Source organism: Taeniopygia guttata, chromosome 26, assembly GCF_048771995.1.
Source record: "Taeniopygia guttata chromosome 26, bTaeGut7.mat, whole genome shotgun sequence".
Lineage (NCBI taxonomy): Eukaryota > Metazoa > Chordata > Aves > Passeriformes > Estrildidae > Taeniopygia > Taeniopygia guttata.
The window spans coordinates 3,787,173-3,814,337 of NC_133051.1; the positions used below are offsets into that span (position 1 = coordinate 3,787,173).

At 52.3% G+C, this 27,165-nt stretch overlaps 2 protein-coding genes across 9 annotated transcripts; both read left to right on the top strand.

The window, feature by feature from the left end:
• The first annotated feature begins 2,171 nt into the window (after positions 1-2,171).
• On the top strand, positions 2,172-15,505 carry TMEM183A (transmembrane protein 183A). Of its 2 annotated transcripts, none has more exons than XM_041721249.2 (8): positions 2,172-2,356; positions 3,034-3,123; positions 5,947-6,102; positions 8,283-8,439; positions 9,859-10,039; positions 13,224-13,304; positions 13,917-14,072; positions 15,027-15,505. In XM_041721249.2, exons 1-8 carry the CDS (start codon positions 2,260-2,262, stop codon positions 15,210-15,212), a joined length of 1,104 nt encoding a protein of 367 aa, XP_041577183.1. In that variant the 5' UTR covers positions 2,172-2,259; the 3' UTR covers positions 15,213-15,505. The 2 variants fall into 2 exon arrangements, with proteins under 2 accessions (XP_041577183.1, XP_041577182.1); XM_041721248.2 differs by having other exon boundaries at positions 2,173-2,356; positions 8,280-8,439.
• Positions 15,506-15,644: 139 nt separating this feature from the next.
• On the top strand, positions 15,645-26,265 carry LOC121471145 (alpha-1,6-mannosyl-glycoprotein 4-beta-N-acetylglucosaminyltransferase-like). 7 transcript variants are annotated; one of them, XM_072918708.1, is made up of 6 exons: positions 15,645-16,621; positions 18,109-18,190; positions 19,405-19,512; positions 23,275-23,401; positions 23,702-23,849; positions 24,790-26,265. In XM_072918708.1, the coding sequence occupies exons 4-6, from the start codon at positions 23,294-23,296 to the stop codon at positions 25,929-25,931; spliced, it is 1,398 nt and encodes a 465-aa protein (XP_072774809.1). In that variant the 5' UTR covers positions 15,645-16,621; positions 18,109-18,190; positions 19,405-19,512; positions 23,275-23,293; the 3' UTR covers positions 25,932-26,265. The 7 variants fall into 7 exon arrangements, with proteins under 7 accessions (XP_072774809.1, XP_072774808.1, XP_072774811.1 ...); XM_072918707.1 differs by lacking the exon at positions 18,109-18,190; XM_072918709.1 differs by lacking the exons at positions 15,645-16,621; positions 18,109-18,190 and adding an exon at positions 18,219-19,176.
• Positions 26,266-27,165: the final 900 nt, after the last annotated feature.

Genomic DNA, 27,165 nt, shown 5'->3' on the forward strand with positions numbered 1-27,165 from the left:
CATGGGTGTCTCCTGGGAGTGTTTCAAATCCTCTGAAATCATCAGCGTAAACTCTGCCAACACTGTCTTTTTAGTGTCAGTGGCATTACTTATCCTTGGCCAGGGTGTGTGTGGCCAACAGAGTTCCAGCCTCCACACAGACAGAAATACAAAACCTTTTCTCATGTTTATAGTTTATACATTTTCAGAAGAAAAAAAAAAAAAAAAAAAAAAGAAAGAAAACCCCAATCACACAAACAAAACCAAACTTCATTTGGTCTAAATTCCATAATTCTCTTATAATTCTCTTTCGTTTAATACTGTTCTATCCTCTACCAGTTACTCATTTCTCACTTCGTATCTTAATTGGTCCATCTTTTTAGTATCTCCTACTTTGGAAAGTAGGAAATTTCAACACAAAGATGGAGTCTTTGTTCACATCTTCTTTATCTTCAGGTTTCTGCAAAATGTACTTGTGGTTCATAAATTCAACATTCAAGATGTCCAACCTCACCAATATGTTCTTCTCTCCCAGGCTTTGTTCACTGAAGTATATCCGACTTAGTTTATCAAAGCTTCAATGTCAGTACTTTTCCCAATCTGTGTTCCTGTGGAAGTGGCTCATGGCAGCTTTGCTAAATGCTGGAAAAGAGTAATTTAAAAATCACACACTCTTTATAATTTATATATAGGTTATAATTAAAGTAATTAATTTAAAAGTTAATTAAAACCACTAACTAATTTTTTAAATTTAAAAGTTACATTGTTTCTAACAGGGAGGTACATCAGGGCAATATTGGGAGCACTGGGGGGGGGGGGGGGGCTGCAGTCACTGCAGAACTCTTCATTACTAGGGGGGGAATCTCCTCAGTGTTATGAACAAAACAGCCTGGCTGGGACACTTGGCTTGGGCTAAGTACTGACATTGAAATGTTAATTAGCTAATTGTTCCTGGGAATCACCTACCTCCCCCCACCCTCACTACCATTCTAGGACTGGGATGCAAAATAATCCAGTGGAATCGTGGGAGGGGGTTTTGGGGTTGAAAAACACCCCTAAATGGAAAAGATGGGCACAGTGGAGGGGGCTGGATGGGTGTGCACGTTGGGGAAAAGGGAACCCCATCCCTAGTCTGTGTTTGCACCATAACCTACAGAGGACCAGAGTGGACTGGGCTGTGAAGCAGGAGCAAAGCACACACACACTTCCTGGTGTTACCAGGAGGGAAGGAGAGGGACAGCTGCTGCTGGATTTGGGCAGCAGGCTCTGCACATCCCCTCACCCTGCGGCTACCAGTGTGCCAGGAGGAAAGGAGAGAGGATGGTCTGCTGGGACTTCAGATACGGACTGCACACCTCTTCTCCTCCAGCTACCAGCGTGCCACGGAGACTCCAGGGACAGACTCTGCACGCCTGCTCACCCTTCGGCTACCGGAGAAGCTACAACAGCGGGGGCGAGCTCCTTGTTGAGCCCCCTGCCGAGCTGACTTTTTAATAAAGAGCTGACTATTAATAAAGGCATAGACCCTGTTCATTTCACTCAGGGATCCCCTTGTGAAAGACAATAGCATAGTTTTTGTTCATCAGGAAAAGTCCCAGGGATTGTGTAAGTCACAGGAAACAGTGGGGCAGGAGGGCAGGATGTACTGCTATTAGTAGATAGTGGAATTGAGAGATCTTTAAAAGCTGTGTTACCATATTTGGAGAAGTTATTGCAGGGTTAACGCTACCTCGGAGGAAAAAGAATAGGAGCTTTCCTCAAACGACCACTGGACAGCAGAAAAAAAGAACCCTAGCAACACGCCGCGCAGATGCAGAGCACGTCAAGAATATCACAAAGTCCGGAACTGAAGGGGTATAAGAACTGAAAGACCGGGAGGTGCGGCGCGAGCCGTTGGTGGGAGCAGAGGCTCCCCGGCCGCCCAGCGCTGCATTTGCCCGTACTGCTTGCTTGCTAAATTAATAAAATTCTCTTTATAAAGTGACACAAATTGGTCCCGTGTCATAATTTATCACACCCTTTACTGGGAGGGAACTCCTGAAGTGCTGTTGTTACTGAAAAGACAGTGTGGGGAAGGAGAAACCCTCAGGGCCCCTCAGCACTGAGGGAGGGGGAAGCGCCGCAGGGCGCCCGTCGCTGCGGGGCGCTGCCCTCAGCGCTGGGGTGACGTCACTGGTGACGCCGCGGCGCGCGGTGTCGCGGGGCTGACGCGCGGGGCGGGCGCTGTGGCGCTGTGGCGCTGTGGCGCTGTCCCCGTGTCCCCGCGGGGCCCGGCCGGACATGGCCCCGCGCGGCCGCCCCGCCGCCGCCGCCATGCCCCGCAGGGCCGCCCGCAAACGCCTCAAGTTCCGCGCCGACGACGTGTGCTCCGAGCGGGGTGAGAGCTGGGCCGCGCCTGGGCCGCGACTCAGAGAGGCCGGGGCTGATGAGGGGAGCGGGGGCTGTGAGGGAAGGCGGGCCTGAGGTGAGCCGGGCCGAGCTTGGCGCTGCTGGTGCTCGCCGGAGAGGAGGTCTGGGCCCGCATTAGGGCCTGGAGGAGGTAGTTAAAGGGCCTGGGCTTGGCCTGGGTGAGGGGATGAAGGAAAGAGCACAGTTCAGTCTCACCTAAGAGTGAGCTGGGCCCTCTCGGGTCTGTGCAGGCAAAGAGACGCGTCCAGGAGGGATCCCCCAGCTGGGTTCTGGACGGATGTGTGGAAATTAGCCCTCTTTGCCTGTGGAGGAGGAGCCTGAGACCAGAGGATCAGCCAGGCTCGAGTTGGGCTGTGTGAGGGAGAATGGGATTATCACTGGCTGAGATACTAGGAGAAGGAGAATTGCGCTGGGCTGGGCGGGGGTGTGGATCCCTGAGCCTGATAGACCGATGGTCTGGAGTAGAGACTTGCTGGGGACTCCTGGCCTGCATGTCTCTGCTGAGGCTCATTTTCCTGCTTGTACATCTCCCCTTTGAGCCTCTGCTCCTCTGGGGGCTGTTCACTTTAGTCATCGTGACTCTTAGCCCTTTTGTCCCAGCCCCATAATCCCTAATCCTTCTGACCCGTTTCCCCCTCTCTGCAGTGACGGTGGCAGATTATGCCAACTCAGACCCAGCTGTCGTGAAGTCTGGGCGGGTGAAGAAAGCTGTGGCCAACGCAGTGCAGCAGGAAGGTGAGTCTGCCCTGGGGCCCCAGCCTTCTCTGTGCTGCCTTCAGGTTTTGCTCTGCATGACATAGGAAACTCTTCCTTAAACTGAGAAAATGTGTGTCCTTTAGTGCTGCAAATGAGCCCGTGATACTCTGTAGACAATCGGGTGTTAGGGGCTTAGGAGGTTTCGCAGAAAGCCTGCTGCAAGAGTCTTTGTTAGTGCCTGAAATGGAAAGGCTTTGGTGTCATTTCCTGCTTGAGATAGAAAATAATGTTGTAAAAGTCTTTATTACTTTATTACCACATATAAAATTGTAGATAACTTTATTAGCAGGTAAAGTTATTTGCTGGGGGAGTAAGGTTGTGATAGGTTTGTCAAACATTTGTTGCGAGGAGGTCTTGGGAGGGTGTTGCTGTATTTTTTGGTGAACTTTGTAAAGAAGGAGTTTTCCTGGAAAGGTAGTGCAATATTTTATTATCTACTTCCTCCTTGTCTGGGAGCTTTCTGAGCTAACATGCTCCACTTGCTTGAGAAATGGTGATGTTTGGGCCTTTTAAATGTAGCTGATCACATGTCTTGGAGGTAGATGTTGTGTTGACAGTGATAACTGAACTTTTCATAAAGGGAAACTCTTGGTTTGCTGCTGAAATCTTGCACTGTTGGAGGCAGTATGCACTTGGCATGAGTGCCTGTTAGAGGCAGTGGTGCTCCTGTACATCCTCTTCCGTTGCTGCTTCTAAAGCTTTTAAGATCAGGGCACCTCCCTCTTTTGTGGCCTTGTTTGTTTGGGGCCCTCCCAGTCCCACTCCTGTTCACCTATCTGTGTTCTGTCTCCTTGAGGCAAAGTGCAGCACTTCAGCATCATGCTGGCAAACTGCTGGTGTTCTGTTCTCCCTGCCCCCAGCATCATCTGCTTCATCCAGTTTATCCCCTTTCCTGCTGTTTCTGGCTCACCTCCACCTCATCCTGGTGCCTCCAGGACACAGCGGTTTCTGTGCCCACCCCTATCGCAGGTCTTTGAAGTGCAGTCCCGGGGGTTCCCCCTCCGGATTCAGGGATTCTTGGAATCTTTCCTCCCCAGCCCCAGGGCTGTGCTCCAGCCTTATCTGGTGCAGCCATGACCATGCTGCAGCCTTATCAGGCCCAGCCTTATCTGTGCGTCTGGTGGGGGGGGGGGGGGGTGCCACGAATGGGGACAGGAGCCCCAGCCTTTGGCCTTGCTGCCCTCCAGAAACTTGGCTCAGAGTGAATTCCGTGCTGGGTGTGACCGAAGTGGTCGGGGCACTTCCCACAGCGAGCATCCAATGGGAGCTTCACCTTCACTGGCAGGGGAGCCATGCCTGGGAGGAATTTTTCTGGGCTTCTCTCTTCCCCATTCTAATGCCCAGGATGGGAGGATTGTGACAGTAAGGTGAAGAGAGGGTGCCTCTGCAGGATTGCAGTGCAGCCATTCACTGCTCAGTGGACTCGTGGTGTTGACTCAGAGGCTGGCTTTTCCTTAGGAGAGAGGGGTGTACCCCACTCAGAGTTCCTGTCAGTTTTGTCTTCTCTTGCTTGGCTGTATATGATATCCTAACTCACTGTCATTTGTGTTGCCACCTATTTCACTCTCATTTTACCTATAAAAGGTCATGTGGAGAGAGCAGTGGTGGAAACAACGGCCATGAATACATCCAGGTGCCAGGAGAACATCCAGTTTACAGAACAAACTGTGCAAAGTGAGGTAGAACTGGTTTAGCAAAGCACTGAGGTGTGTCTAGTGAATGAGTACAATCAAGCCCTGTCTGAAGACTGTCTTTCCATCTGCTGTCTTTTCATTATAAAATGCTGTTTGGTGGTTAGAAATGAGAATATTTTTCACTTGAGTTTATGTTCAGTTTCTTCTTGTTGTTGTTTGTTTTTCTGCTAGTCTGTCTCTGTGATTCAAACAGCACATTTTGCTCTTGAGTGTCTCTGGTGACTGCAGTGACTGGAACTGGGATGTATAAAACCTTCCTGGCCTTCAGTATGTGCTGAGTAGAAGATGTTTTATTCTTCACCTAGTTTGTTGGTTTGAAAATCAGCTCTTGAATGAATTTCACAGCCTATTTGCAAAGCCTTTGTGCTGCTGTGGTAGTGCCTCACACAGCTGTAATGTAGGACCACACCTTTCTTTTTCCAAGACTATCATTACTGACTTTCATGTTGAGCCCTCAGTTTACAGATCGAGTTTTAAAAATAATATTTCTAAAAAGGGATATGTCTAAACATGTCCCCAGATACAGGAAACAAGCAGCCCCAAGCTCCAGCTGACTCAACTGGCTGTTTTCCTCACTAGACCAGAGCCTTCCCCTTCACTAAATTCCAGGGTAAGTGGAAGTCCTGGGCTCTTGACACTGAGTTCCAGCCCCAGTAGATTGTGTCATCAGCCACAGGACAGTTGTCCTGCTGCAAAGGGAGTTAGTCTTCTCCATGCTCATAAAACAGTTCCAGAACAGTTGCTGGCTCAAGGCTGAACATGGCCATGCAAGGCAACTTGGCTGTTTAGGGAAACTGGTTACCCCTTAGAAAGAGCCCTTTATTTTATTTGGAGTTGTACGTAGCTTCAGCTAAACCAGTAGGATCTGCATAATGTGCTGGTATTCATACTCTTTGTTCATTATTTAAAACAAGCAGCTGAATAATTATGTTTCCCATTCATTCACCCCTGCTAATCTTTCTCTGACAAGGTAATCCTTGAGCTCAGGATTTACTTGCTTGTGTCACTCACCAGAAAGCTTTAAGGCAGTGGTTCCACTGAAACATCTTCTGAACTTGGATCACCTTTTCCACTCTGCTGTTGTACTCACTGTTGTTTTTCATTCCAGTAAAATCCCTGTGTGGTTTGGAAGCATCCTGTGTCCCTACTGAGGAAGTTCTCTCTGTGTCAGGAGAGTCCTGTGACAGCAGTGATGAGATGGATATCAAGGAGAGCATCAACGGGAGGGCTGCCTCGAGGAAAAAGAAGAGCAAAAGGCACAAAGGTGTGGTCACCTGCTGTCTTGGGGCTCTGTGGGCTCCTGCTGCAGGTCCAGTGTAGGGGATGCTTATGCTGGGGATTTACAGGATTGTCATGGGACTCCTGGAGCATTCTGGAATTTGAGTGTGCACAAAGAAATGCCAAGGGTTTAGTCAACTTGTAAATCTGCTGGCACTTGGTCACAGGAGCTGTATTTGCACAGAGGCAGAGCTTGAGGCATGAAATCAGAGCCTGAGAGCTCCTTGCTTTTGACAAATATCCCTCAGCCTTGGAAAACAAACACTGCTATTCCAAAGTTGTGCAACTTTGCCACTGGCTGTGTTGCTTCACTGAACATGAGGTGGTGGCAGCAGGTTTGCTTTGGGGTTGAAGTGCTGCTGTCCATGATGCAGTTGTTGGCAAAACACAGGCTCTGTTTCGACTGTATTTCCAAGGCTGTGATATGTTACAAATGGGTTTAAAGGGCTCTTTTTTCAGCAAGGAAGTGCATTTGATCCTAGTGGCACCTTAATACATTCATTCAGGAAAGATGTATCCTTCAGCACTTGCACTATGTGCAGCTCCATAGAAATCCATTGACAATGCAGTGTAAGTATCAAACAGTTCTGCTGGACTGGGGAACCCTGCAGAAGTTTCTAGTAACAGGTTGCTTTCAGGTTGAGAAGCAAATTTTAACCAGTTTTCTTGTGCTTAATAGCAATTTATGTAGCACATGATCATCCATACACCACAGACTGAGGGTGGACAGCACTCTTCTGGGAAGGAAGTTAAAAGAGGTTAACCTCTTTTATTAAGGCATCCTTCGGAATCCTGGCAAAATAATCTCTGAGCAGCTGGAGCTATGAGTCTGGGAATACAATATTCTGTTCTACCACAGCCTTGTCTTGTTTCTGCTACATGTTTAGGGAGGAAAAAATGGTGATAGAACAGTGATGCTTCCAGCTGCCCTCTGAGTTCAGCAGTGTGGAGTTTGATGGCTTCTTAAGCCAGAGCTGACTCAGCAAAATGAGTGTAGCAGCCCATTGTGGGTGTGCCTGCCATAAATCTGAAGTGCTGTGGGGAAGGGATCACATCCAGAGCTTTCTTTGGCAAGTATCACATGAGGATAAAGAACTGCCCTTTGTATTAACCTGCTGTCTCACGGTTAGATCTGGCACCCTCAAGTTCCCAAACACCTCTTGTATTCCAGAGACCTCACCTCTCAGAGCAGCTTTTCCTATTAGCACTGTGCATAAGTTGTGTTTTCCTTCTCTCTTGTTAACCTTTCTGATGCTCAGTACTGTTCACCTACTTATATTCTTTAAAAAGTATTTTTTACTCCTAAAGTTGGAGCAATGTCTGTGGAAAAAATTGTGGTGTAAACTACAAAACACTTCAGGAATTAAAGGAGTGTGAGCCCACAGTTCTAGCTGAGGAGTTCTGACATGTCTGAGAGGAAGAACAGGCCATTCTCTCCATCTGAATTGCATTAAAAGTTCCCATCCAAGAAGCTTTAATGAAGTTAAGAGATTTAAGAAAAGAAGCTGATTGCCAGATGCAGAACAGATTTTCCCTCCCTGACAGAGCTCCTACCAAAATATTGTGACCACTGGAACAAAGACCTGACAAGCCTGGCACTACCAGTGATCAAGGTCTTCATGTGTGAAGCTATTTTAGTGACCTGTTGAATGTGCCCTTTCCATTAAAAATGGGCCCTCCCTTATATAAAGTTGCCTCTTTATTTGACATGCAATTTTTGTTTCTCAACTTGAGTGTGGTATTTCAGCTGTGCCAGGGTCAGGTATTAAAACAGGGTCCAGAAAGGCTTTGTGGTTTCCATCCTTGCACACAGCACTCACTTGGACAAGATGCCGAACAAAATGACCTCATTCTGTATGCTTTGAGCTGAGCTGCTGGATTAGAAATCTCCAGAGAACCCTTTCAGCCTGAATTCCTTTATGAATCTGCCACTTTGCCCACTTGTCAGCAGGGGTAACAGTGGCAGGTGTCCAGCACAGGGGAGGTGTCATGGCTGTGTGGATGCTGATGGGAGCAGGGAGCAGGGCCGCTGAGGCTGTGCAGACTGGGGCTTTCCCTGTGTGTGTAAGTCAGCAGCCCAGCTGTGCTGCCAGGTGTGCAGCACGCGTCTCTGGATGGGAGCTGGTGCAGATTCCTGCACTAATACAGCCTTGTTGCCTTTAGAAGATGCCGAAGGGGGAGGAGGAGAGGAATATCCCATCGACATCTGGCTGCTCCTGGCTTCCTACATCCGCCCTGAGGACATCGTCCGGTTCTCTCTGATCTGCAAGAAAGCCTGGACTGTCACTTGCACTGCTGCCTTTTGGACCAGACTCTACAGAAGGTGAGACTCTAGAGGGTTTTAAAACTGGTTGTGGGAGGTTTCAGTAGAGAGCAGTTCTCTGCAGACCTGGAAATAAGGGAATAATTCCCTGTAGGCCTGGGCCCTGTGTTTGCACATTGACATGGTGATGTGGTCCTCTCTTATGTGATATTCTTATCCCTCAAAGTCAAGCTAGGGGAGCTGGGGTTGTTCAGCCTAGAGAAGGCTTGGGGAAAACATCCCTGTGGCCTTAGAGTACTTTAAGGGTGCTTATAAAAGGGAGGCAGAGGGACTTTTTATATGGATGGGTGATGACAGGACAAGGAGTAATGGTTTTAAACAGGGCAGAGGGCAGGGTTAGATTGGATGTTAGGAAAAAATTCTTATTGTGAAGGCAGTGAGGTCCTGGCACAGACTGTCCAGAGAAAATGTGGCTGTCCCATCCCCAGTAGTGTCCGAGGCCAGGTTGGAGCACCCTGGGATAGTCAAAGTTGTCCCTGCCCATGGCAGGGATGGAATGAGCTGAGCTTTAAGGTCCCTTCCAGCCCAAACCATTATAAGAGTCTTAATATCATATCTTCTTTGGGTCTGGAAATGGATGTTTGTGGTGTATTCCTTCCTGTATGTTCCTGTAAAATCCCAGAGCTTTGTCTCCTTTTCTGCTTGCCATGGCCCAACACTTGTATATATCAACCTCTCCAAGTATGTATGGCATGGTCAGTGCTGAAAGGCAAACGTCATTGATGGACAACTTGCCCTGCTCTAATCACAGCCATTGTTACAAGCCATCTCCCTCTAATTTGGGAATTTTGGAGCTGTACAGTGACAGGAGTAAGTGAAAGCAAGGAGGGCAAAGGGGTGGTCAACACTTGATATAAATCCTTCTGTCCCAGTACATGCCACTGGGATATTCCTTCAGGAGAGAACATTTTCTTTACAGCTCTACCTGTTGCCCAGGAGGCACAAGCAGCAGGGGCACAGAGTAGAGAGCAGCTGTGGTCATCCTCACTCCTGGTTTTTAGTGTGACATTCCCTAACAAAGGCTCCTTTGGAATGTGATCAAGGAATAGCCCTTGACTGCAGGTGTGCAGGCTGCTCAGGCAGTGCTGAGAGCTGCAATCAGCTCAGCTGGGAGTCCCTGGGAACCTGCAGCAACCTGCAGCCCTTTGTGCAGCCTGCAGCTACATCCCTGGCTGGTCTCTGGGCAAACTAGAAATTATTGGGAATTGTAGGATGTGTGGGCTGGAAGCCTGCATGGTGCAGGTCAGGGCTTTGAGGCTGCCATGTGGTGTCCTGTCAGCAGCACAGCCCCCTCACAGCCCTCAGGGTTGGCCAGAGTCCTGTGGTCAGTCAGATGTGGAGTTTTCCCCTGATATGGCTCTGTCCCTGCCGTGCCCTTGCTGTGCCCTGGAGCTGACACCATTCCCGTGGGTTCTGCAGGCACTACAGCCTGGATGTGTACCTGCCCCTGCGCCTGCGCCCCGAGTCCATGGAGAAGCTGCACTGCCTGCGCGCCTGCGTCATCCGCTCCCTGTTCCACATGTACGAGCCCTTCGCCGCCCGCCTCTCCAGGAACCCCGCCATCCCAGACAGTACTCCCAGCACTTTAAAGAATTCCAGAGTAAGTGGCATCACTCACAAACTGGGATTTGTCTGAGGTGTTGCTGTTTCTGTTTGGTTTGGTTTTTTCTTTCTAGAAGAAAACCAGATGATGTGGAGATGGTCACCAGTGAAGCTGAGGTATAGGATGGTCACTAACTGGGTATTCTCCGTGGGATTTGTAAGAGTGGGCTGGTTACTTGTGCCTGTAGAGCTACTCTTTGGAGTAACTTCTGCCTAAGTCCTGCACTACACCATCTTAACCAGCAAAAGGGCCCTGGTATCACTGGATATCAGAACTGCCAGGGATGTTTGCAGCTTCCCTTCCTCTGATTAAAGCTCCATAGGATCAGCTTTTATATGTTTTGCTTTATTCTGACACTGTCTGCAGAGTACATCTCTCTGTAACAGGCCTCTGGAGAGCTCAGGAGTGACACTGATGCCAGGAGTTGTGTCACTCTGCTTTCCTGCAGGTCACCCATGGTCTGGTGTGTGGGTGAGGCAGGGTGGTGATGCTGGGGCGAGCATGGCAAATGTGCAGAGCCAGTGTCTGCTTTGGGACTGGGCTGCACTGCAGTGTGGCCAGGTAATTCCCTGTGCTACCCCAGCTTGGAGCACTTGCATATCATTATTACTGTTGACCATTAACTCTGAAATGCCTTTGTGTCTCTTGTTGGGTTTTAACTTGCAACTGGCTGATACTCTGTGAGCAGCTTAAGCAACAATGTGAATTCTCCACCCTCCAAATCTTAGGTCAAAAACCTGTTGAATTAGGTTTTTGGAGCCAAACTGAAGTGGGTTTCATTGAGGAGTTGTTCTTTCTTTTCTATGCAAAATAGAGGAGCCTCATCTATCTGTACATGACATCCCACCTTTCTTCCTTCCTCTCCTTGTCACAGGCTGTCATAGGCTCGGGGAGCATCCAGCAGCACACAGGAAGTGGTGCTGCAGCACAGGGAAAAGCACATGGCTCTGTGTGTGGTCTTATCTCTGCATCCAGAGCTCCTCATTTTCTTCCTGAGTCCCCAGGCTGGGGATCTTCATTCTTACCAACTGAAAAAGCAAGACACTCTGAGGAAATTACAGTAGTCCTGAGCCCAAGCTCCCACTGCTCGTGGCTGTAGGAGCTGGAACCCCAAGGTGGTACTGGCAGGATTGACATTTTGGGAGGATTCCTGGTGACATCATAACGGCTTTGGTGCCCACTGCTAGTGCTTCTCCTGTACTGACAGTTGGAGGAGGATCCTTTAAGTGCAGTCTTTCATTGTTTAGCTTTTAAAAAAGGAAATTAAATGGGGACGAGACTCTGTCAGGGCAGTAGAGGTTTGACCTAACCCCTTGCAGCATGAAAGAGCCACCCTGAGTCTGGTCTTGCTGTACTACTGCACTGCAGGACTCTGAGCTCCACTTGTGTGACTGTACACACAAATCCCTCAGCACAGAAGGTTTGGAGGAGGACCTGGCACTGCCTCTCCACGTCCTGGCTTTCCTGGGCTTTGGTTGTACCTTTGTGGGTTGCTGACACTAACGGCAATGCCTACCTAAAGTGCATGTGGCTAGAGGAGAGCCCAGCCCCGGGTGTGATCCAACCTAGCTTTTCCTCTTTAATTTCCTTTTTTCTTTCCCTAGCCTAGCTTGTGTGGGACACTGGAGCCGTTATGGTGTCAGCAGAGGTGTTTGCCCTTTAAAGACACCCCATTATTTTGGGCGGAGCGGCAGCCGCACGGCGCGTCTGAAGGGCAGGACGGCTGACCCGAGGACGACATCCTCTGCCCCTTAGGAGGTACTGACCTTTTGTGCTTCACTACTTGCCATGACCAAACAGGTTGCTAGACCAGGCTGCCGCTGCAGGTGAACTACAAATGCCACTGACGGTGGAGTTGAACTCAGCAGCATCTGCTGCTCATCTGAGTTAAAAGATATGGAGAATGTTTTTATTGGAAAAAACCTGAGGGCTGCTTCCTCCCAGGTGGAGGTTATTCCATGCATGTTTCTGAGCTTTACTCCACAGAGCTTTGTTGTTCACCTCATTGCGGAGAAGACTGTGGAGAAAAAAGGTCTTTTAATGACTTGTTTATGGATGTGACTCAGAGTTGAAGCAGCGGGTCTTGTATCCCCTTTGGTCTCATCAGAGCCCCTGTGGTGGAGGCTGGCTCTGGCTTCATTTTATTAGGATCACTCCATCCTGGAATGAAGTTAAATGTGTACTTTGCCCTGCAACCCAGTCAGGCCTTCTCTCTTCAGGAGAGACTGTGTATGAATCACAGGGAGTTCTCTTTACCCACATTATTCCTCCTTTTCCTGCTGACACTGATGAAAGATAAGACCAGCTGTGGTGGGCTGGCATCTGTGGTGTGGAAAAGCTTTGTGGGATGGCTGGACTGACTTGCCAGGTTCTTTCCTTGGCTGTTGAAGGCTGGTTGCTTGTGCTGTGACTGGTAGGCAGGGATTTCCCTCCTACAGGAGTTTTGCTGAGCCTCCTGCTCCAGAACGAGCTCCTGGGCTGGAGCCTGTGGCCCATACAGTGATAACCATTGAAATTGGAGCAGTCGTGATGTGGAGAGTCATGCAGAGCAGTCTGCGTGACAGGGCAGTGCTGGTGACTTCTGAGGCTATTTGAGGCTGGTTTCTCATTTTCCTTTGAAAAGAGACAGAAGGTTGGCCAGACTGTGCTGTCCTGGCAGTGGTTTTGGACTCGAAATGATGACAGTGTTGGTAATGGCAAGGTCACGGTCTCCATTTGACTCCACAATGGCTTAGGAATTTCTTCATCCATCACCTCATAGCTCCTGTAGTTGTCTTTGTATTTCCCTCTGGATCCTTTCCTTCTCGATCCTTATTCTGTTCTCTTGTTCCTCGCTTTAACCTTGTTTGGAACCCTGTTTAATAGGAGTTGCTGGTTGCTGGAGGGAATGGGTGAATCTGCACCACTCATACCTGCCCTAGGAAAGGGACAAATGGCACATCAGGATTTTGCTGTTTGGCACATCAGTGACTACGTGTTGCATGAGGAGTTGGCCAGTTTGAAACTGGGATATCTACACTGCTGAGATGGTTCTTTGAACATAATTAATTTGAATAAGTGGCTCCTAATTGCTCCTATGTAATTGTGTTTTCAATTGGAAGCCTTTATGATCTGTTAAAACTTATTTAAAGTGGTGATTCTAAGGGTTTCATAATTTTGTGTTTCTTTTTTTCCACTTCAGTGTCTGCTTTTCTGGTGCAAAAAGATTGTAGGGAACAGACAAGAAGCAATGTGGGAATTCAACTTCAAGTTCAAAAAGCAGGTAGGAAAGATCGAGATCAGCTGTGACTTTTGTTTGAAGCAGAAATTATTTTTCTGGGGATAGAAGAGAAGTGGAAACTTTTTTTCCATTCAGAGAATAAATGCAAGCAGATTCCCATGGTAAACTAAAGCACGTTGTGGAACTACACTCAGTTTTCAGTCTGTGTTCCCAAGACATTTAGAATCCCACATTTTTAATTCCTCCATTGGTATCCTTTCCCTGCTATAAGATGTGGATCATCACTACTGATTGCTACCAAAAACCAGATTGTCTGACTGCAGTGGTCAAAATGTTGACCAAAATCTGAAACTTCTTGTTACGCCATTGCCAAGATTTCTCAGAGAACTGAAGACAGCCAGCACTGTCAGGGAAAGCCTCCAGTAGTGGGTGTTGGGAGAAGCCAGTAATTTCAGGCAGCCTTGGGAATTGTGCAGCTTTCCCTTCTAAAGAAATGGTCCTGAAAATTGCCCATCCTGAGTGATGGCATTTTGTTGTGACACTTTGCCCAAATACCTGGGGAGGAGGAGAGACCCTGCCAGGCCACACTGGGGAGGAGCAGCCAAAGCCAGCAGAGGTTCCTGCTTTGCTAAATCGGCCTCTCTTTCTTTCAAGTCTCCCAGATTGAAGAGCAAGTGTTTCAAAGGTCTCCAGCCCCCAATCCAGTATGAGGAAGTGCACACAAATCCAGATCAGGATTGCTGCCTGCTGCAGATCACCACCTTCAACTTCATCTTCGTGCCAATCGTCATGGGCATGACTTTCACCTTGGTAAGTGGGAGAAAGCTGCCAGGCTTTGCAGATGAGGTTCCTGTAAGGACATGAAGAGGGCACCTGGAATCTCCTGTGTTGGAAGGGACCCACAGGGTCTCCTACTCCTGGCCCTGTGCAGAATGACGCCAAGAATCCCACCCAATGCCTATTTTGGGCTGTATAAATCTCCCAGCAAACCAGTTCTGGGAATCATATGGTTAATAAAGAGAGGAAGTGCTCAGAATCTCAGTTTAACTTCTCCATTTCCATTGGCTCTTCCCTGTTGGGTGCAGTGAATAGAGAGGATGTAGAGAATCTGCCAGGAGTTGTGGTTGTGCAGTGTCTGGCTGCGTATCAGTTACCAGAACTGCGGCAGGTACAGGAGGCAGGGAGCAATCCAAGTGGAGGTCTGCCCCTTACAGGAATATCTCTTTATGGCGGTAAATTCTGAGAAAAAAATCCCACATGAGCAAACTCTTTGTGTGTGTTTGGTCCCTGACTGGGAGTCAGGGTTTCAGAAGTGGCCAGTGCTCAGGAGAGGTTTGGTCTGGCCTGACTTAGGAGTTTGGCAGTGAGTTTCAGACTTCTCCTGACAGCCACTTGCTTCCAGGTTCACTTAGAATCAGTGTCATAAAATTACTTAGATTGGAAAAGACCTTTAAGATTAAGTCCCCTGTGTTCACCCCTAACCCATGTCCCAAGTGCCACATCCAGAGGCCTTTTGAACACTGCAAGGGATGGTGATGCCACCACTGCCCAGGCAGTTCCAGTGCTCTCTTACAACCCTTCCAGCCTGATTATGTGGGGCTGCCAGCCAGACAGCTGGTTTGGATCCAGTGCTGTAGCCTTGAGAATGTGACTGTGAAACACCTTGTACAATTCAGAGGAATGGATAAAGTTTAGAAGTGTTGTGTTGAGAGTTCTCTTGGTCACAGTGACTTTCTGAAGCAGCTCTGGTCTCCTCTCTTGCAGTTCTCCATCTCGGTGAGCACGGACATGCGGCACCACCGCGTGCGCCTGGTGTTCCAGGACACGCCCCTGCGCAACGGGAAGAAGCCGCGTGTGGAGCAGGGGGTGCAGGTGGTACTGGACCCTGTGCACAGTGTCAGACTCCTGGATTGGTGGCACCCACAGTACCCCTTCTCCCCAAAGGCTTAGTGCTCTCCTGAGGCTGCAGGAGCCCACAGGGGACTGAATCTGGCAGGCTGAAGAGAATTTCTAGGAAACAGGAAATCCTATTTTTATTTCTGAAATAAATTCTGCAGTCTCCTTGCAAGTGGTTGAAGCTGCTGAGCTAGTTTGTATGTATATAACTTCTGGTCAGTAATGAACAGAGCTGAGTGTAAAGCAGAAACTATTTGTAAACACACTTTTATGTAAAATTGACATTTTATGATTTGAAAGGAGCTCCATGGAACTGTTCATTTAAAATCCTTTTGGTGCTAATCAAAGTGGTCTTGTGTTCTCTTGTTCGGAAAGAAGTAGGAGGTTTTGCTTTCCAAGAACTTTCCTTTTTGCTTTCCAGGAACAATTAACAAACAAAATTCATGTTTGTTTTACTGCAGCAGGATTGTGCTTATGCACGGTGTGATATTTCAGTGTCTGAGAAGCAGTGATCAAGACAGCAGTGATCAACAACAATCTTAATTCCCAGCCCAGCAGATCCCAGTTTAAGGAAAGAAAAAGGCATAAGTGATCAAACAAAGGAATTACTTGAAAGAGGAGCTGTAAGGCAAAAGTTGCACTTGAATGGAAAGGTACTCAAGTTCTCACACTGGTGTTCTTCTTTGGAAAGAAGATCTAAACTTTTAAAACCAGAAGGTGCTTTTCAGAGAACATAAACAGGGAGGGAGAGGAGGGGATAAACTAAAATAACTGAAGCAGTAATGAAGGACTCTGTGTCTTGCAGTGTGGAAGTCTTTTCTTTTGAAAGCCCTCCAGCAACCACTAATCTGGCTTTTGACTAAATAAATTGATTTCTGTGAGGAAGAAGCAACTGTGAAACTTCTGTAGCTCTGGCCTGACTGAGAAGTGAGGGGTGCAGCACGGGCTGGGCCTGTCAGGAGTGTGGTCTGACCAGAAGAAACCTGGCTGGAGGTTTAATTGAACACGTGGCTCCCTGGGGAGGTGGAGGAGGTACTGCAGGGCAGGGGAGCAGATACAGACCCTGGACTGAGCTTTGCTGCTTATCAGATACCAGCTCCTGAGTCCTACTGCACACCACATCTGCTCCCAAGCAAGAGGAACAGTACTTGTCCATGTAGAATGTTTAGAGAAGCTCCTGAAGGAGAGGGAGTTGTGCCATCTCTTTTTGGACCCGGTGGTCTTCGAGCTCTTGGTAGGTCCCCTCCACCTCAGAATATCCAGTGATTCTGTGACCCCCACATGACTCCGGTGTAGCTGCCCAGAAGGAGTTTCTTGCCACTCTGTAAATCACCACTAAGGACATATTCCCCAACCTTGGATCTCTGTTGGAGGCTCTTCATGTTGACTTCAAACACGTTTGGGACAGCTTCTGCCTTGCACTTCCCCTTTCCACCACTGCTGAACTTCTGTTGATGCCACAGGTAAGTTTTGAAGTTAAATTGGTTCATTAGAGATAGAGGGCAAGAAAAATGTGCTGTCCCTGTGCTCCAGGGGCTGCCACAGCAGCAGAGCCTGGGCTGTGTTGTGGTTGTGGTGCAGGAGATGGTTGGGGCTGGAGCTGTGTAAGGGCTGCAGGGGCTCCATTTCCAAGGAAGCTGCTCCAGGGCAGTGGGGGACAACAATCTTCCTTTTACTGTGGGGTTAGACACCACTGAACTCGGGGACAGGTTGTGAAGCTCAAGCAGTGAAACATGGTCAGGCTGCAATTTCTGGTTGTCCTGGAAGGAGGTGGCTGCTTACTCAGAGCCTGGTTCTGGCTGTGCTTCAGGCTGTTTACTGCTACATTCCCTGAAAACTCCCTCATGATGATGCTACGGCTATGTGCCTGGTGATTGCTGTTTATGCAGAGTCTGGAGAGTGGGAGCAGAGGGGTTTGGTTCCTGGCTCAGGCTGGTGGCAGGAGCATGGAGCAGGCTGGTGTCTGTGTGAGGCTGTGCCCTTTCCTGTGGGGAGCTGCTCAGGCTGAGCGGGGCTGGGAATGGCAGCCCGGGCCCTGCTCTGGCTCTTGTGCAGAGCCATAGGACAGCTCCTAGGGCTGTGTGCTCCTGCCATATGGCAAAGCAGGAATACCTTCTGATCAGGCATATGGCAAATCTGGGGGCAAAGGTGCTTGGCAGTTCTCAGAATTCCCTGGCTGATCCCGTGTGGGGCAGCCACAGCAGGTGGCACAGGCTGTGACAGCAGGAGGCAGGTAGATGGGATGTTTCCTTCTACCAACAGACTTGCTGGATTCAAATATGGATATTTAGATACCGATGCCCCTAAGCCAGAGGTGCCCCTCTCAGGCCAGGCTTTTTGTAGGCTGAAATGTATAAAATGTACAAGAACAATTCTCACTCTTTTCCTTTACAAAACTCACAGTGATCATGGTGCTGGAGCTGTGCTGATCAGCAGTACTGGCAGGGATTGGGAACCTGTTCTGATCCATGTTGGGAGGATGGGAAGTGGCAGGGATGCTGTGGAGGGGGATTCTGCCTCTGTGTAGAGCTGCACGTGCAGGTGTTCCCCTTGGTCCTTACCCAGAACATCAGACCCTGAACCGTGGGCTGAGGTTTGCTTAGTGAGGGAGTGACACCAAAGCTGAGCCCCAAGAAGCAATTTCCACCCTGGCCCCTGAGCCCAGCCTCTCTTGAAGCTTGATTGCTAAAAACGTCCTCTTCAGTGTCCTCCAGGGTGGGATGCAGTGAGTGCACTGGTAGGAGTGGCTGTGGTTTGGTGTTACCCGTTTCTGTAGGACATGGCTCAGAGGGGCCCTCGGTGGTGTGGAAATGGAGCCCCAGATGAGCATCACGGTGGCTATCCCTGTGCTCTCCATGTTGTGTGAGGCCCCATTCTACCTCTGCTTTGTCCTACTCCTGAATAATGGAAGGGCTGTAAACAGATCCTGCCTGGCTCTCTGGTTTCCTAGGGGAGAAAGGAAGACTTGGCCACCACCCTCACCCTGCTCCTGTCCTTGTCAGGGATCTGGTGGCCAACAGGAGCTGAGCTGGGTAAGATGAGGCCTGTGGGCTTGGGGGAAGGGGGCTAGGCCCTGCTCGGGGTCCCCTTGTGCCTGTCTCATCCCAATCCCTCTGCTCTGGCCCCAAATGGGGGGACTGGTCCTCTCAGCCCTCTGAGCTGGGTGTGCCTGTGCAGCCACGGGACCCTCTCAGAGCAGTCTTTGCACCTGGGGCTTCTCTTTCTTCTTCAGCCTATTCTAAAAGCAAGCAAAAATGTGCCTTTTAGCCTCATTTCAGCTACCTCCCTGTTTCCCCTGGTCAAATATTTCGGTGAGCAGAGCATGTTTGGTCGTGGGGCCAGAGGGAGGTTTGAGAGCAGCCTTTGGTGCCAGGCTCTAGTTGGTTCCTAGGCACTGGGGCTATGCTGTGGTCCTCACAGGGGGCAGGTGGAGGGATCCTTTTTCAGCACCCAAAAACCATTTGGGACTTGCTCCATAGCACAAAGGGAGGACTGGATGAACTGGTTCAGGCTGGGCTTGTGGCACTTGCCAGCTTTGAGGGCAAGAGGACCCAGGATGTTTTCCTGGGCACCAGGAGCTGTGTCTTAGCCAGATTCCTTTCCTGTTCCAGGCAGGCTTGTGGATGTACCTGGAGAGGGTCAAATCCTGCCCTAGCATCACACCCTGAAGTGGCCTGTGGGGACCAACAGGGAATTTGGTGGCTCTCCTGCTCTCCTTGGCAGTGCTGGCTGTTGCTATTGGCAGGGCTGCTGCACCCCGAGCACTGGGAACCCAGCTCTGTGCTGAGTGTCACAGCCCTCCCCCTCTTCCTTTCTGTGGGGGCAGGGAGGACCAGATTTCCTTCCTGTGCAGGGGTGGGGGTCAGGGACAGCTGTGGTGAGAAAAGCCCTCCCCCTCCTGCAGCTGCCACCAAGCCCCACAGTCCTTCCCACCCTGGGCCACTGAGCAGCTAAGCTCTGCTGGGCTGCACCATCCCAGCTGCCTTGGCCCTCCTGGAGTCCTCCAGCCCCTGCCCAGGTGGGAATCCCAGAGTACCTTTGCTCCAGTGCAGGTGGGGTGTCCCCACTGAGCCCCTGGGACCCCACTGGGACAGACCCACTGCCATCCCACCACAGGAATGTAAGGATTTAAACCCAAACGATGTAGGAAGAGCAAAAGCCAGCAGATCCGGGAGCCTGGGAATGTGTCTTCCGCCTTCCCAGCACCATCACCTGCTTCCTGCTCTACCTTATCTCTCTCTCACAGAGGTGTTCCAAGCTCCACGTGCTTCCACGGGGAGCCGCTGGGGCTGGAAGTGTCACGGGGGATTTGTAGAAGACGGAGCTTGGCAAGAGATGCAAGGTCTGCCTGAAGGTAGGAGGGAGAGAAGGATGTGGGATCCACACTTCTGGGGAAGGGAAGGGAAGGGAAGGGAAGGGAAGGGAAGGGAAGGGAAGGGAAGGGAAGGGAAGGGAAGGGAAGGGAAGGGAAGGGAAGGGAAGGGAAGGGAAGGGAAGGGAAGGGAAGGGAAGGGAAGGGAAGGGAAGGGAAGGGAAGGGAAGGGAAGGGAAGGGAAGGGAAGGGAAGGGAAGGGAAGGGAAGGGAAGGGAAGGGAAGGGAAGGGAAGGGGTTGCCTCACCTCTCCGTTGGGCTGCTGCAGAAAGGAGCTGATCTGGTTGGGAGCTGGGGACAAGCAATGCCATTGATGAGTCATGGATGCTCCAGAGCCATGTTCCTGCTCTGGGTGTGGAGGAGGGAAGCAGTGGGAGAAAAGACTTGGAGGGTGGAGGAGCTGGGAACAAACCGGGCCATGGAAGGGCCCTATGTGGCCCACATTGGTTCACTGGGATCAGAAGGGGCTTCATTCCCAGCCCAGCTGCAGTGCCCAATGCTCCAGTGAGGAGCTGGAGTGTGTGGGGAAGCTGTGGTGTCCTAGAGCTACATCTCAGGTGGGACCCAGGTTCTGCCCTGGCCCAGGGTGCCAGGTGTGCAGTTCTGCCTCTGCAGCCCCAGAGGTTTTTGCCACCTCAGCACAAGAGCTGGAAAATGAACTGGCAAAAAGATGTGCCAGCTCCATGTCACCAGCTCCGTTTCACCAGCTCCTGGCTCGGTGAAGTGTCAGGTTCGTGCCAGAGTTTGGGATGCTGGGGCTTGGCAAGAGCCCCAGCGGGGGTTGGTGCTGCCGGGGGGACTGGAGCTGCCTGCGAGGATGGAGTCGGTGGGATACAGCTGATGCCATCCCGGGATGCCCATCCGTGAGGCTGTCGCAGTTCCCACGGTGGGCTGGGGCCCCCGGCGGGTCGCACGTGTGTGCCCGCCGACCTGGCCGGTTCTCCGAAGCTCCGGGACCGAGGCCGCCGGCGGACGCTCCTCCTCTGCGGGAGGCAGGCAGGGACTCGGGGTGGGGCTTTGTCGAGCGAGAATCCAGAGTCCGGCCAGCCTGGGGGAGTTGCCAGGGCCGAGCACCCCGGAGAGGCGAGGCTGCCGCCCACCCGTGAGTCTGTGCCCTCGCGGGTGCGTCCGGAGTGGGGCTGGCCAGGAGCCATCTGCTGCTGCCGTGGGAGCGGGTGCTGGGGACCCGGGGTGAGGGCAGGGGGCTGGGCTGGGGGTTCCCCAGCTGTCATCGGTGGGGACAGGATCGGTCTAAGTGTCCCTCCCTGTAGGGACCTCCCCCTGTGCTGTGGGACACCTGAGCTGACCGAAAGCTTTGGCTCCCGGAGCCGTGTGCTACTAGAACAGGGCATTTCCCCTCCTTTGTCCCTCTGGGACAACCCCTGGCGCAGAGACACTCATGTACAGCGGGGCCAGCCCAGGCCTGACTTCCAAGGGCCCAGGAGCCCTCATCCCCCACACCCCCGAACGGCCACAATTTGCCCGTGGGGGACGTTGTCCCCCACCCATTTCTGGTGCTGGGTTCCATCCCAGCCCTTTCCATCCCGGGGACCCTCAGGGCGGGGCACTGAGCTGTGCTGCAGGAGAGCTGGTGTTTACGCTGCTGGGTGACACAGCCTTTGTCCGTGCCTCAGTTTCCCCCAGCATGGAAAGGCACTCTTGGCAGTGGGGAGAGAGCCCTGGCTGTTCCCTTCTCCTTGTGCAACCAGCCCTGCTCTCCCCAGTGCCTGCGGAAGCAGCTGGAGCTGCCCGTTCACCGGGAGCTTCCTCGGAGCCTCGTGGGACTGAGGCTGGGAATGGACTGTTCCTTCCCCCTGCCCTGGACTGAGGCTGGGGAGGAGTTTGGCTCCAAGCAAGTGGCTCTCAGCTCCTCCTGGCCAATGTCCCCACAATGGGCTGGCTTTTGGAGACATCTCCAGTGGGGTGCTGGGCTGTGGGGAAGGTGCATGAGGTGCTTGGAACAGAGTGTGGGGACAGGGATACTCCCCGGAGGCACTTTGAGCTGGAGCAGGAGGATGCTGCACCCCAGTAGTGCCCACTTACTTGGGCTGCTTTGTTCCTCCATGGAGACAGAAATCCAAAGCCCAATTAGGGGGCTAATTATGGGAGTGCACTCGTTACCTTCTGTTCTGTTACCTTCTGTGCCGGTGACCCCTGTTCCCCATGGGCTGCCTGCTCCTTGGGTGAAGCTGCTGCCTGTGAGCTAGGGGTGCTGAGCAGCATCTTGTTTTCCATACAGGATGGGCCGTTGGCAGCCAGACATTCCCCAGAAGCCAGAAAAATCTTTGGCCACCCGGAGTGGCCAAATGCCCAGCCTGGCATGTGGCCAGGCCTCGCCCTTCCCAGCTCACCCCATAGCCCTGGTTGTAGATCCTGGAGGTCGAGGCTTGGAAATCCCCGTCCAGGGTGGCATCAGGATGTGATGTCCTTGTGGCTCGGACAGATCCCTGATGCTGCTCCCCTCAGAGCTGGTGAGGTCCCCCGTGTCTCCAGAGCTGTACGGGATGGAGAGGCCACACTCTTCTGGAACCTAGACAGAGATTTTGAGCAGGAGCTGGTTGTCTCTGCTGAGAGTCAGCCCTGCCCTGCCGGGGAGCGCGGCCCTCCTGGCTCCAAGTGTTTATCTCCAAGGGAGGAGCCGTGTCCCTGGGCGGGGTCAGTGCTCCAAGGACGGAGTGCCTGCGGATCGGATGGGGGGCACCTGCTCGGCTCCAGCCTCTTGGGGCTCTGACAACCCCTCCAAAGGACTCCTGGGCACAAAAACGAGGGTTCTCCTTAAAATAAGCCCAGCATGTGCTTCAGGGCAGCGGCCTCAGAGATGCTGTGCTCCTATCTGTGGGGCCCGTGGGTGGGCTCAGAGCATCCCCTGCACCGCAGTGGTCGGGACAGGAAAGCATCTAGGGCTCCATCCTAGGAAGCCCAGCCTTGGTTTGGGAGGGCTTAGGAAGGCTTTTCCTTCAAAGCTGCTCTGAAGAAGCCAAGTCACTGTAAACACTTTGGATGGGGCTAAGGGTGTCTGCCCATCAGGCTGGGCACTTGCCCAGGCTTAGCTGCTTCTTTTCCAGGGCAGCACTGTCATATTTATATTGGAAAAAACCCAGGCAAACACAGGAGCGTTTTTGCCTCCTGCCAGACCTCTGCTACAAGGTACAATATCTCAAGTTCACTGCAGCTTGCTTGAAGGTGACACTGTCCTCAGGGACGTTTTTCTTGTCCTACCAAGCAGGGGACGGGGCTGGGACAGGGCAAGCTGGTACCTGCCTGGAGGAAGGTGGGGAGCTGCTTCCTTCTCACAGTGCTGGAAGAGCAGCCTGGGCCCATTTGAGCCCTGAGTGTTTCCCAGGGCTTGGTGACAAATCCTGGGGTGTTGGTGACTGGTTGTGGGGTGTTTCCATGAGCTGAAAGTTTTTTCTGAGGCCCTGTCAACTGCATTTCTTCTGCTTCCAGCTCCGGGCTGCTGCTTGGGGTGTCCCAGGGCAGCTGAGTTGTCTTGGGGCTGGTTTGGGAGGATTTTGTACCTGGCTGATTCTGTCCTGGTCAGGTTGGGGTGTCCCTGTCCCTGCCTGCCCAAAGGGGACAATGCACAAGTGTCCCCTGATGCCCCAAGGCTGCCCACAGGTGTGCACCTGTGGGTGCTCGGGGCAGGGGGTCAGTCCCAGGGGTGTATCCAGCTGCTGTCCCACTGTCCCATCCAGGGGTGGTGGCTTTCCCCAAGCTGTGCCCTGACATGTCCCCTCTCCCCAGGCCTCAGCCAGCAGGGGCCATGCGATGCTCCCTGAAACGCTCCCTCATGGTTCTACTTGCTGCCTCCTTCTTCCTCCTTCTCCTCTTCCTGCAGGGAGGCAGCCGGCAGGAACAAGATCCCCTGGAGGTGAGTCCCCAACCAGTGACATCCCACGGGAGAGGCTACTGATGCATCCTCTATCCCTTACTGCCCCACATGAACCCCAACCTCAGCTCTACTCTCTTCCCTGCCCCATGTCACCCCCAGCAATTCACCTCCCCACCTTCTCCTCTCCCTAGGGTTGCCCTGGGCAGCTGGACCCGCCCTGAATCCAGGAGTTGGGAGGGCAGGAAGGGGCTTCCCTTTGCTTCTGGGTCCCCCTGCTGTCATCCCCCCTTGCTGCATGGTGCTCAAGGATGTGACCTGTTGCCTGTGGCTCCCATGCAGGTACAGCTCAGGGGCCTGGCTCCCAACACAATCCTGCAGCTGCTGCAGCCGGAGGGAGCCCAGCACATCCTCAGGGACACAGCTGAACTCTCTGCACTCCACAACATCTCCTACCGGCTCCTCGCTGGCTCCCTGGCTCCCCAAAAAAGTGAGTGGTCCTGTACCCTCTGGGTATGCACATCTGCACATCCCAACATGGACCTGCCCCCTGACTGCTGCTGGGGCAGAGCGGGGCTGTGTCCTGCCTTTTTGGCTGGGGACCTGCCCACAACCTCCACAGCCTTCATTGCTTGCTCTGGGGATGGAGGAATTGGGGAAGGTTCACATGCTCCACACAGTTTCTACACCTTGGGACTGGGGTGACCACAGGTATTTTGGGCTCCCCAGACTTCTCTTTGAGGGGTTGCTGATATCCCATTTCCCTGGGATTGAGGTTCCAGTGGAGATGGTGAGCTGGACTACTGGGACAACCCCACAGTGTGGGAGAAGTGGGCCAAGCTCTTGGACAGGTGCACAAGAAGCAATTCCCATGCAAACCCTGTGGGAAGGAACTTGGGGCAACCTGTCAGGCTGTGCTGGAACAGCACAGGAATGGTGCTGTCCCAACCATCATCAAGAGAAGCTGAATCAAGGCAGCCACTGCTGGGCCATGGGGAGGACACAAGGTGCCTGATCCCAGTGTGTGGGTGTATCTCCATGAGGTGTCGAGTGGGGAATGCTTCCAGGATGTGCACCCATACCAATAAGCCATTCCTGCCCTATAGACTCTCTCTGCACTGTTACTTGCCTGGGTTTGGCTTTTTAAAGGTGTTTTTCAGGAATATTTCTTCAGTGGAGCCCCTGCCTCTTCAGCCTGCCTCTTGCTGCCATTTGGGCCAGTTTTGGGCCCCTCCTGAGATGCTGAAGGCTTCAGCTTCAGGAAGGGGCCACCAGCCTTAGACGTGTGGTTACAAACAGCACTGACCCTGCAGGCTGGCCATGGGAAGAAGTTTTTGGAGCCCTTTCATTATGTCTTGAAGGGAAAGAACATCACTCTGATGATCCCAGGTCACCCCTTTGCCTGTTCACGCCTTTCCTTTGCCTTGCAGAATTCCTGGCAGTGGGAATGGCGTCTGTGCAGAGGCCGCGTGGTTTCTACCTCCTGGCCACGCTCCAGTCCCTCTTCAGCCAGTCCACAGAAGAGGAGCTGCAGGAGATGGTGGTGGTGGTGCACCTGGCTGACACCGATCCTGGCTGGAACGTACGCGTTGCCGCCACCATTGCCCAGAAGTTTGCTCGCCACATCCTCCTGGGCCGGCTTCTGCTCATCCACGCTCCCCCTGAGTTCTACCCCACCCTGGAAGGCCTGAAGAGGAACTTCAACGACGCAGAGGAGCGGGTGAGGTTTCGCTCCAAGCAGAACGTGGACTATGCCTTCCTGCTCGCTTTCGCCGCCAACCTCTCCTCCTACTACCTGATGATCGAGGACGACGTGTGGAGTTCCAAGTCCTTCCTGACGGCCATCCGCAGGGCACTGGCTTCCCAGGAGGGCTCCAACTGGGCCACCCTCGAATTCTCCAAGCTGGGCTACATCGGAAAGCTCTACCACTCCAGTGACCTTCCTCGCCTGGCTCACTTCCTCCTCCTCTTCTACCAGGAAATGCCCTGTGACTGGCTGCTGGTCCACTTCCGCCAGCTGCTCACCCAGAAGGATGTGATCCGCTTCAAGCCATCCCTCTTCCAGCACATGGGCCTCTACTCCTCCTTCCAGGGCACTGTCAACCGGCTGGAGGATGAGGATTTCCAGGCTGATGCCTTGGACCTCCCGGACAACCCGCCAGCATCCCTGTACACCAGCATGTCCATCTTTGAGAATTACGAGCCCCGCAAGGCCTACAGCTCGGCCCAGGGGTACTTCTGGGGCAAAGACCCAGCAGCTGGCAGTACTTTTTCCATCGTGTTCCAGCAGCCAGCCCGAGTCAGCCGTGTCCGGGTGCGCACGGGCTCCGTGGAGCGCCCAGGCGATTTCCTGCACGCAGGGCTGCTGGAGCTGGGCCAGCGCCGGCACCGCAGCTGGGACTGCTCCTCCTACATCCCTGTGGGCTCCTTCAAGAAGGGGACCCTGGAGCAGCGGGGCCTGGAGAGGGTCCTGCCTGGGCCCGTGGAGTGCGTGAGGATCCGGGTGACCCAGGACCAGAGCGAGTGGCTCATCATCCAGAGCATTGACATCTGGACCACAGCAGGCACTTGAGCACAACATCTGTGGCAGGATGTCGAAGCAGCTGGATTTGGTTCTAAGAGGTCCTTTATTTTTCACACTGCCTTTTGGATAAGAAATTTAAATTATTGACTTTCACTGCCCCATGTCTGGAGAGATGGGAACCACTGCTGTGGGCTGTGGATGTGTCTAGGAGCAGGGCCCATCAGAATGTACCTGCTGGGGGATGCCTCCATGAGCCAGGGAGGGGGCACAGGAAGGGGAAGGGGCTTGGGAGTTCAAGGCTAAGCAGTAGAAAACCTTTCTTCCCGGGAAGGATGATGTACAGGACAAAACTGATCAGCTAATTAACAAACCAAATAATTAATCAGGCAGTGGTATTTTTTGGAGCCTCTCCACATTTTACCCACTTTAAATTTTCTAACTTTTTCGAAAACTCGATTTCTAACACCCTCTTTGATCCCATTTCCTAGCTGATCCTGAAGGGGTCAGGGGAAGGTGTGGGGATGCTGCTCACTAAACCCTTCCCCCTGCAGGCTCAGCAGGTTTGTGGCAGCAGCAAGCTCCCACTGGTGCCCGGCATTTCCCAGTGCCGATCGGGGGCAACGGCCACCAGATGGACCCACCAGCCCGGCCCCGGGCAGCACCTCCCACCAGCGCTGCTTGTTCCCGCCCTCGGAGGGAAAAAAACAATTCTCGGGGACCTCTCTTCGTGTTTTTGCGGGGCTCACGGAGAGGGAAGGACAGGCAGGATGGTGCTTCTAGAAAGAGGAGGAAGGCCCAGAATTGAGCACCAGGGAACAAAGATAAGCCAAGGAAAATGTGGCCTCGGTATAATGTGAAGTCCTGTGTCTTTTTTAGCCCAGTGAGGTGCTGAAGGGTAACTGGGGTACACACAGGATTCCAAAAACTGCTGTTTGGGTTTGTCTGGCAGGGTCAGCTTGGAGGGCTGGATGCTCCACTAGCAGTTGCAGACCCCAGCACACTGGGCAGTGACTGACACCTCTCCCAGTTAGGACTTTTAACAACAATTTCTCAGCTTCCTGCAAAGGAAGAATTCCAGTCTGCTCAGCATTCCCATGGGCTAACCCAGGAAGTTGTCACTAACCTGTGCCAAGCACTGCCCATGTTCCAACCTGGCTCTCCTGGAGCAGGACAGTCACTGTCAGGAGGGAGCAGTGCCGCTCCTGCAGCGCCATAACCACAGCTCTGGTTTGAGGTGCATCTGCTGGGCACTGGGAGGCAGATGGAGAGCCCCAGACCTGGC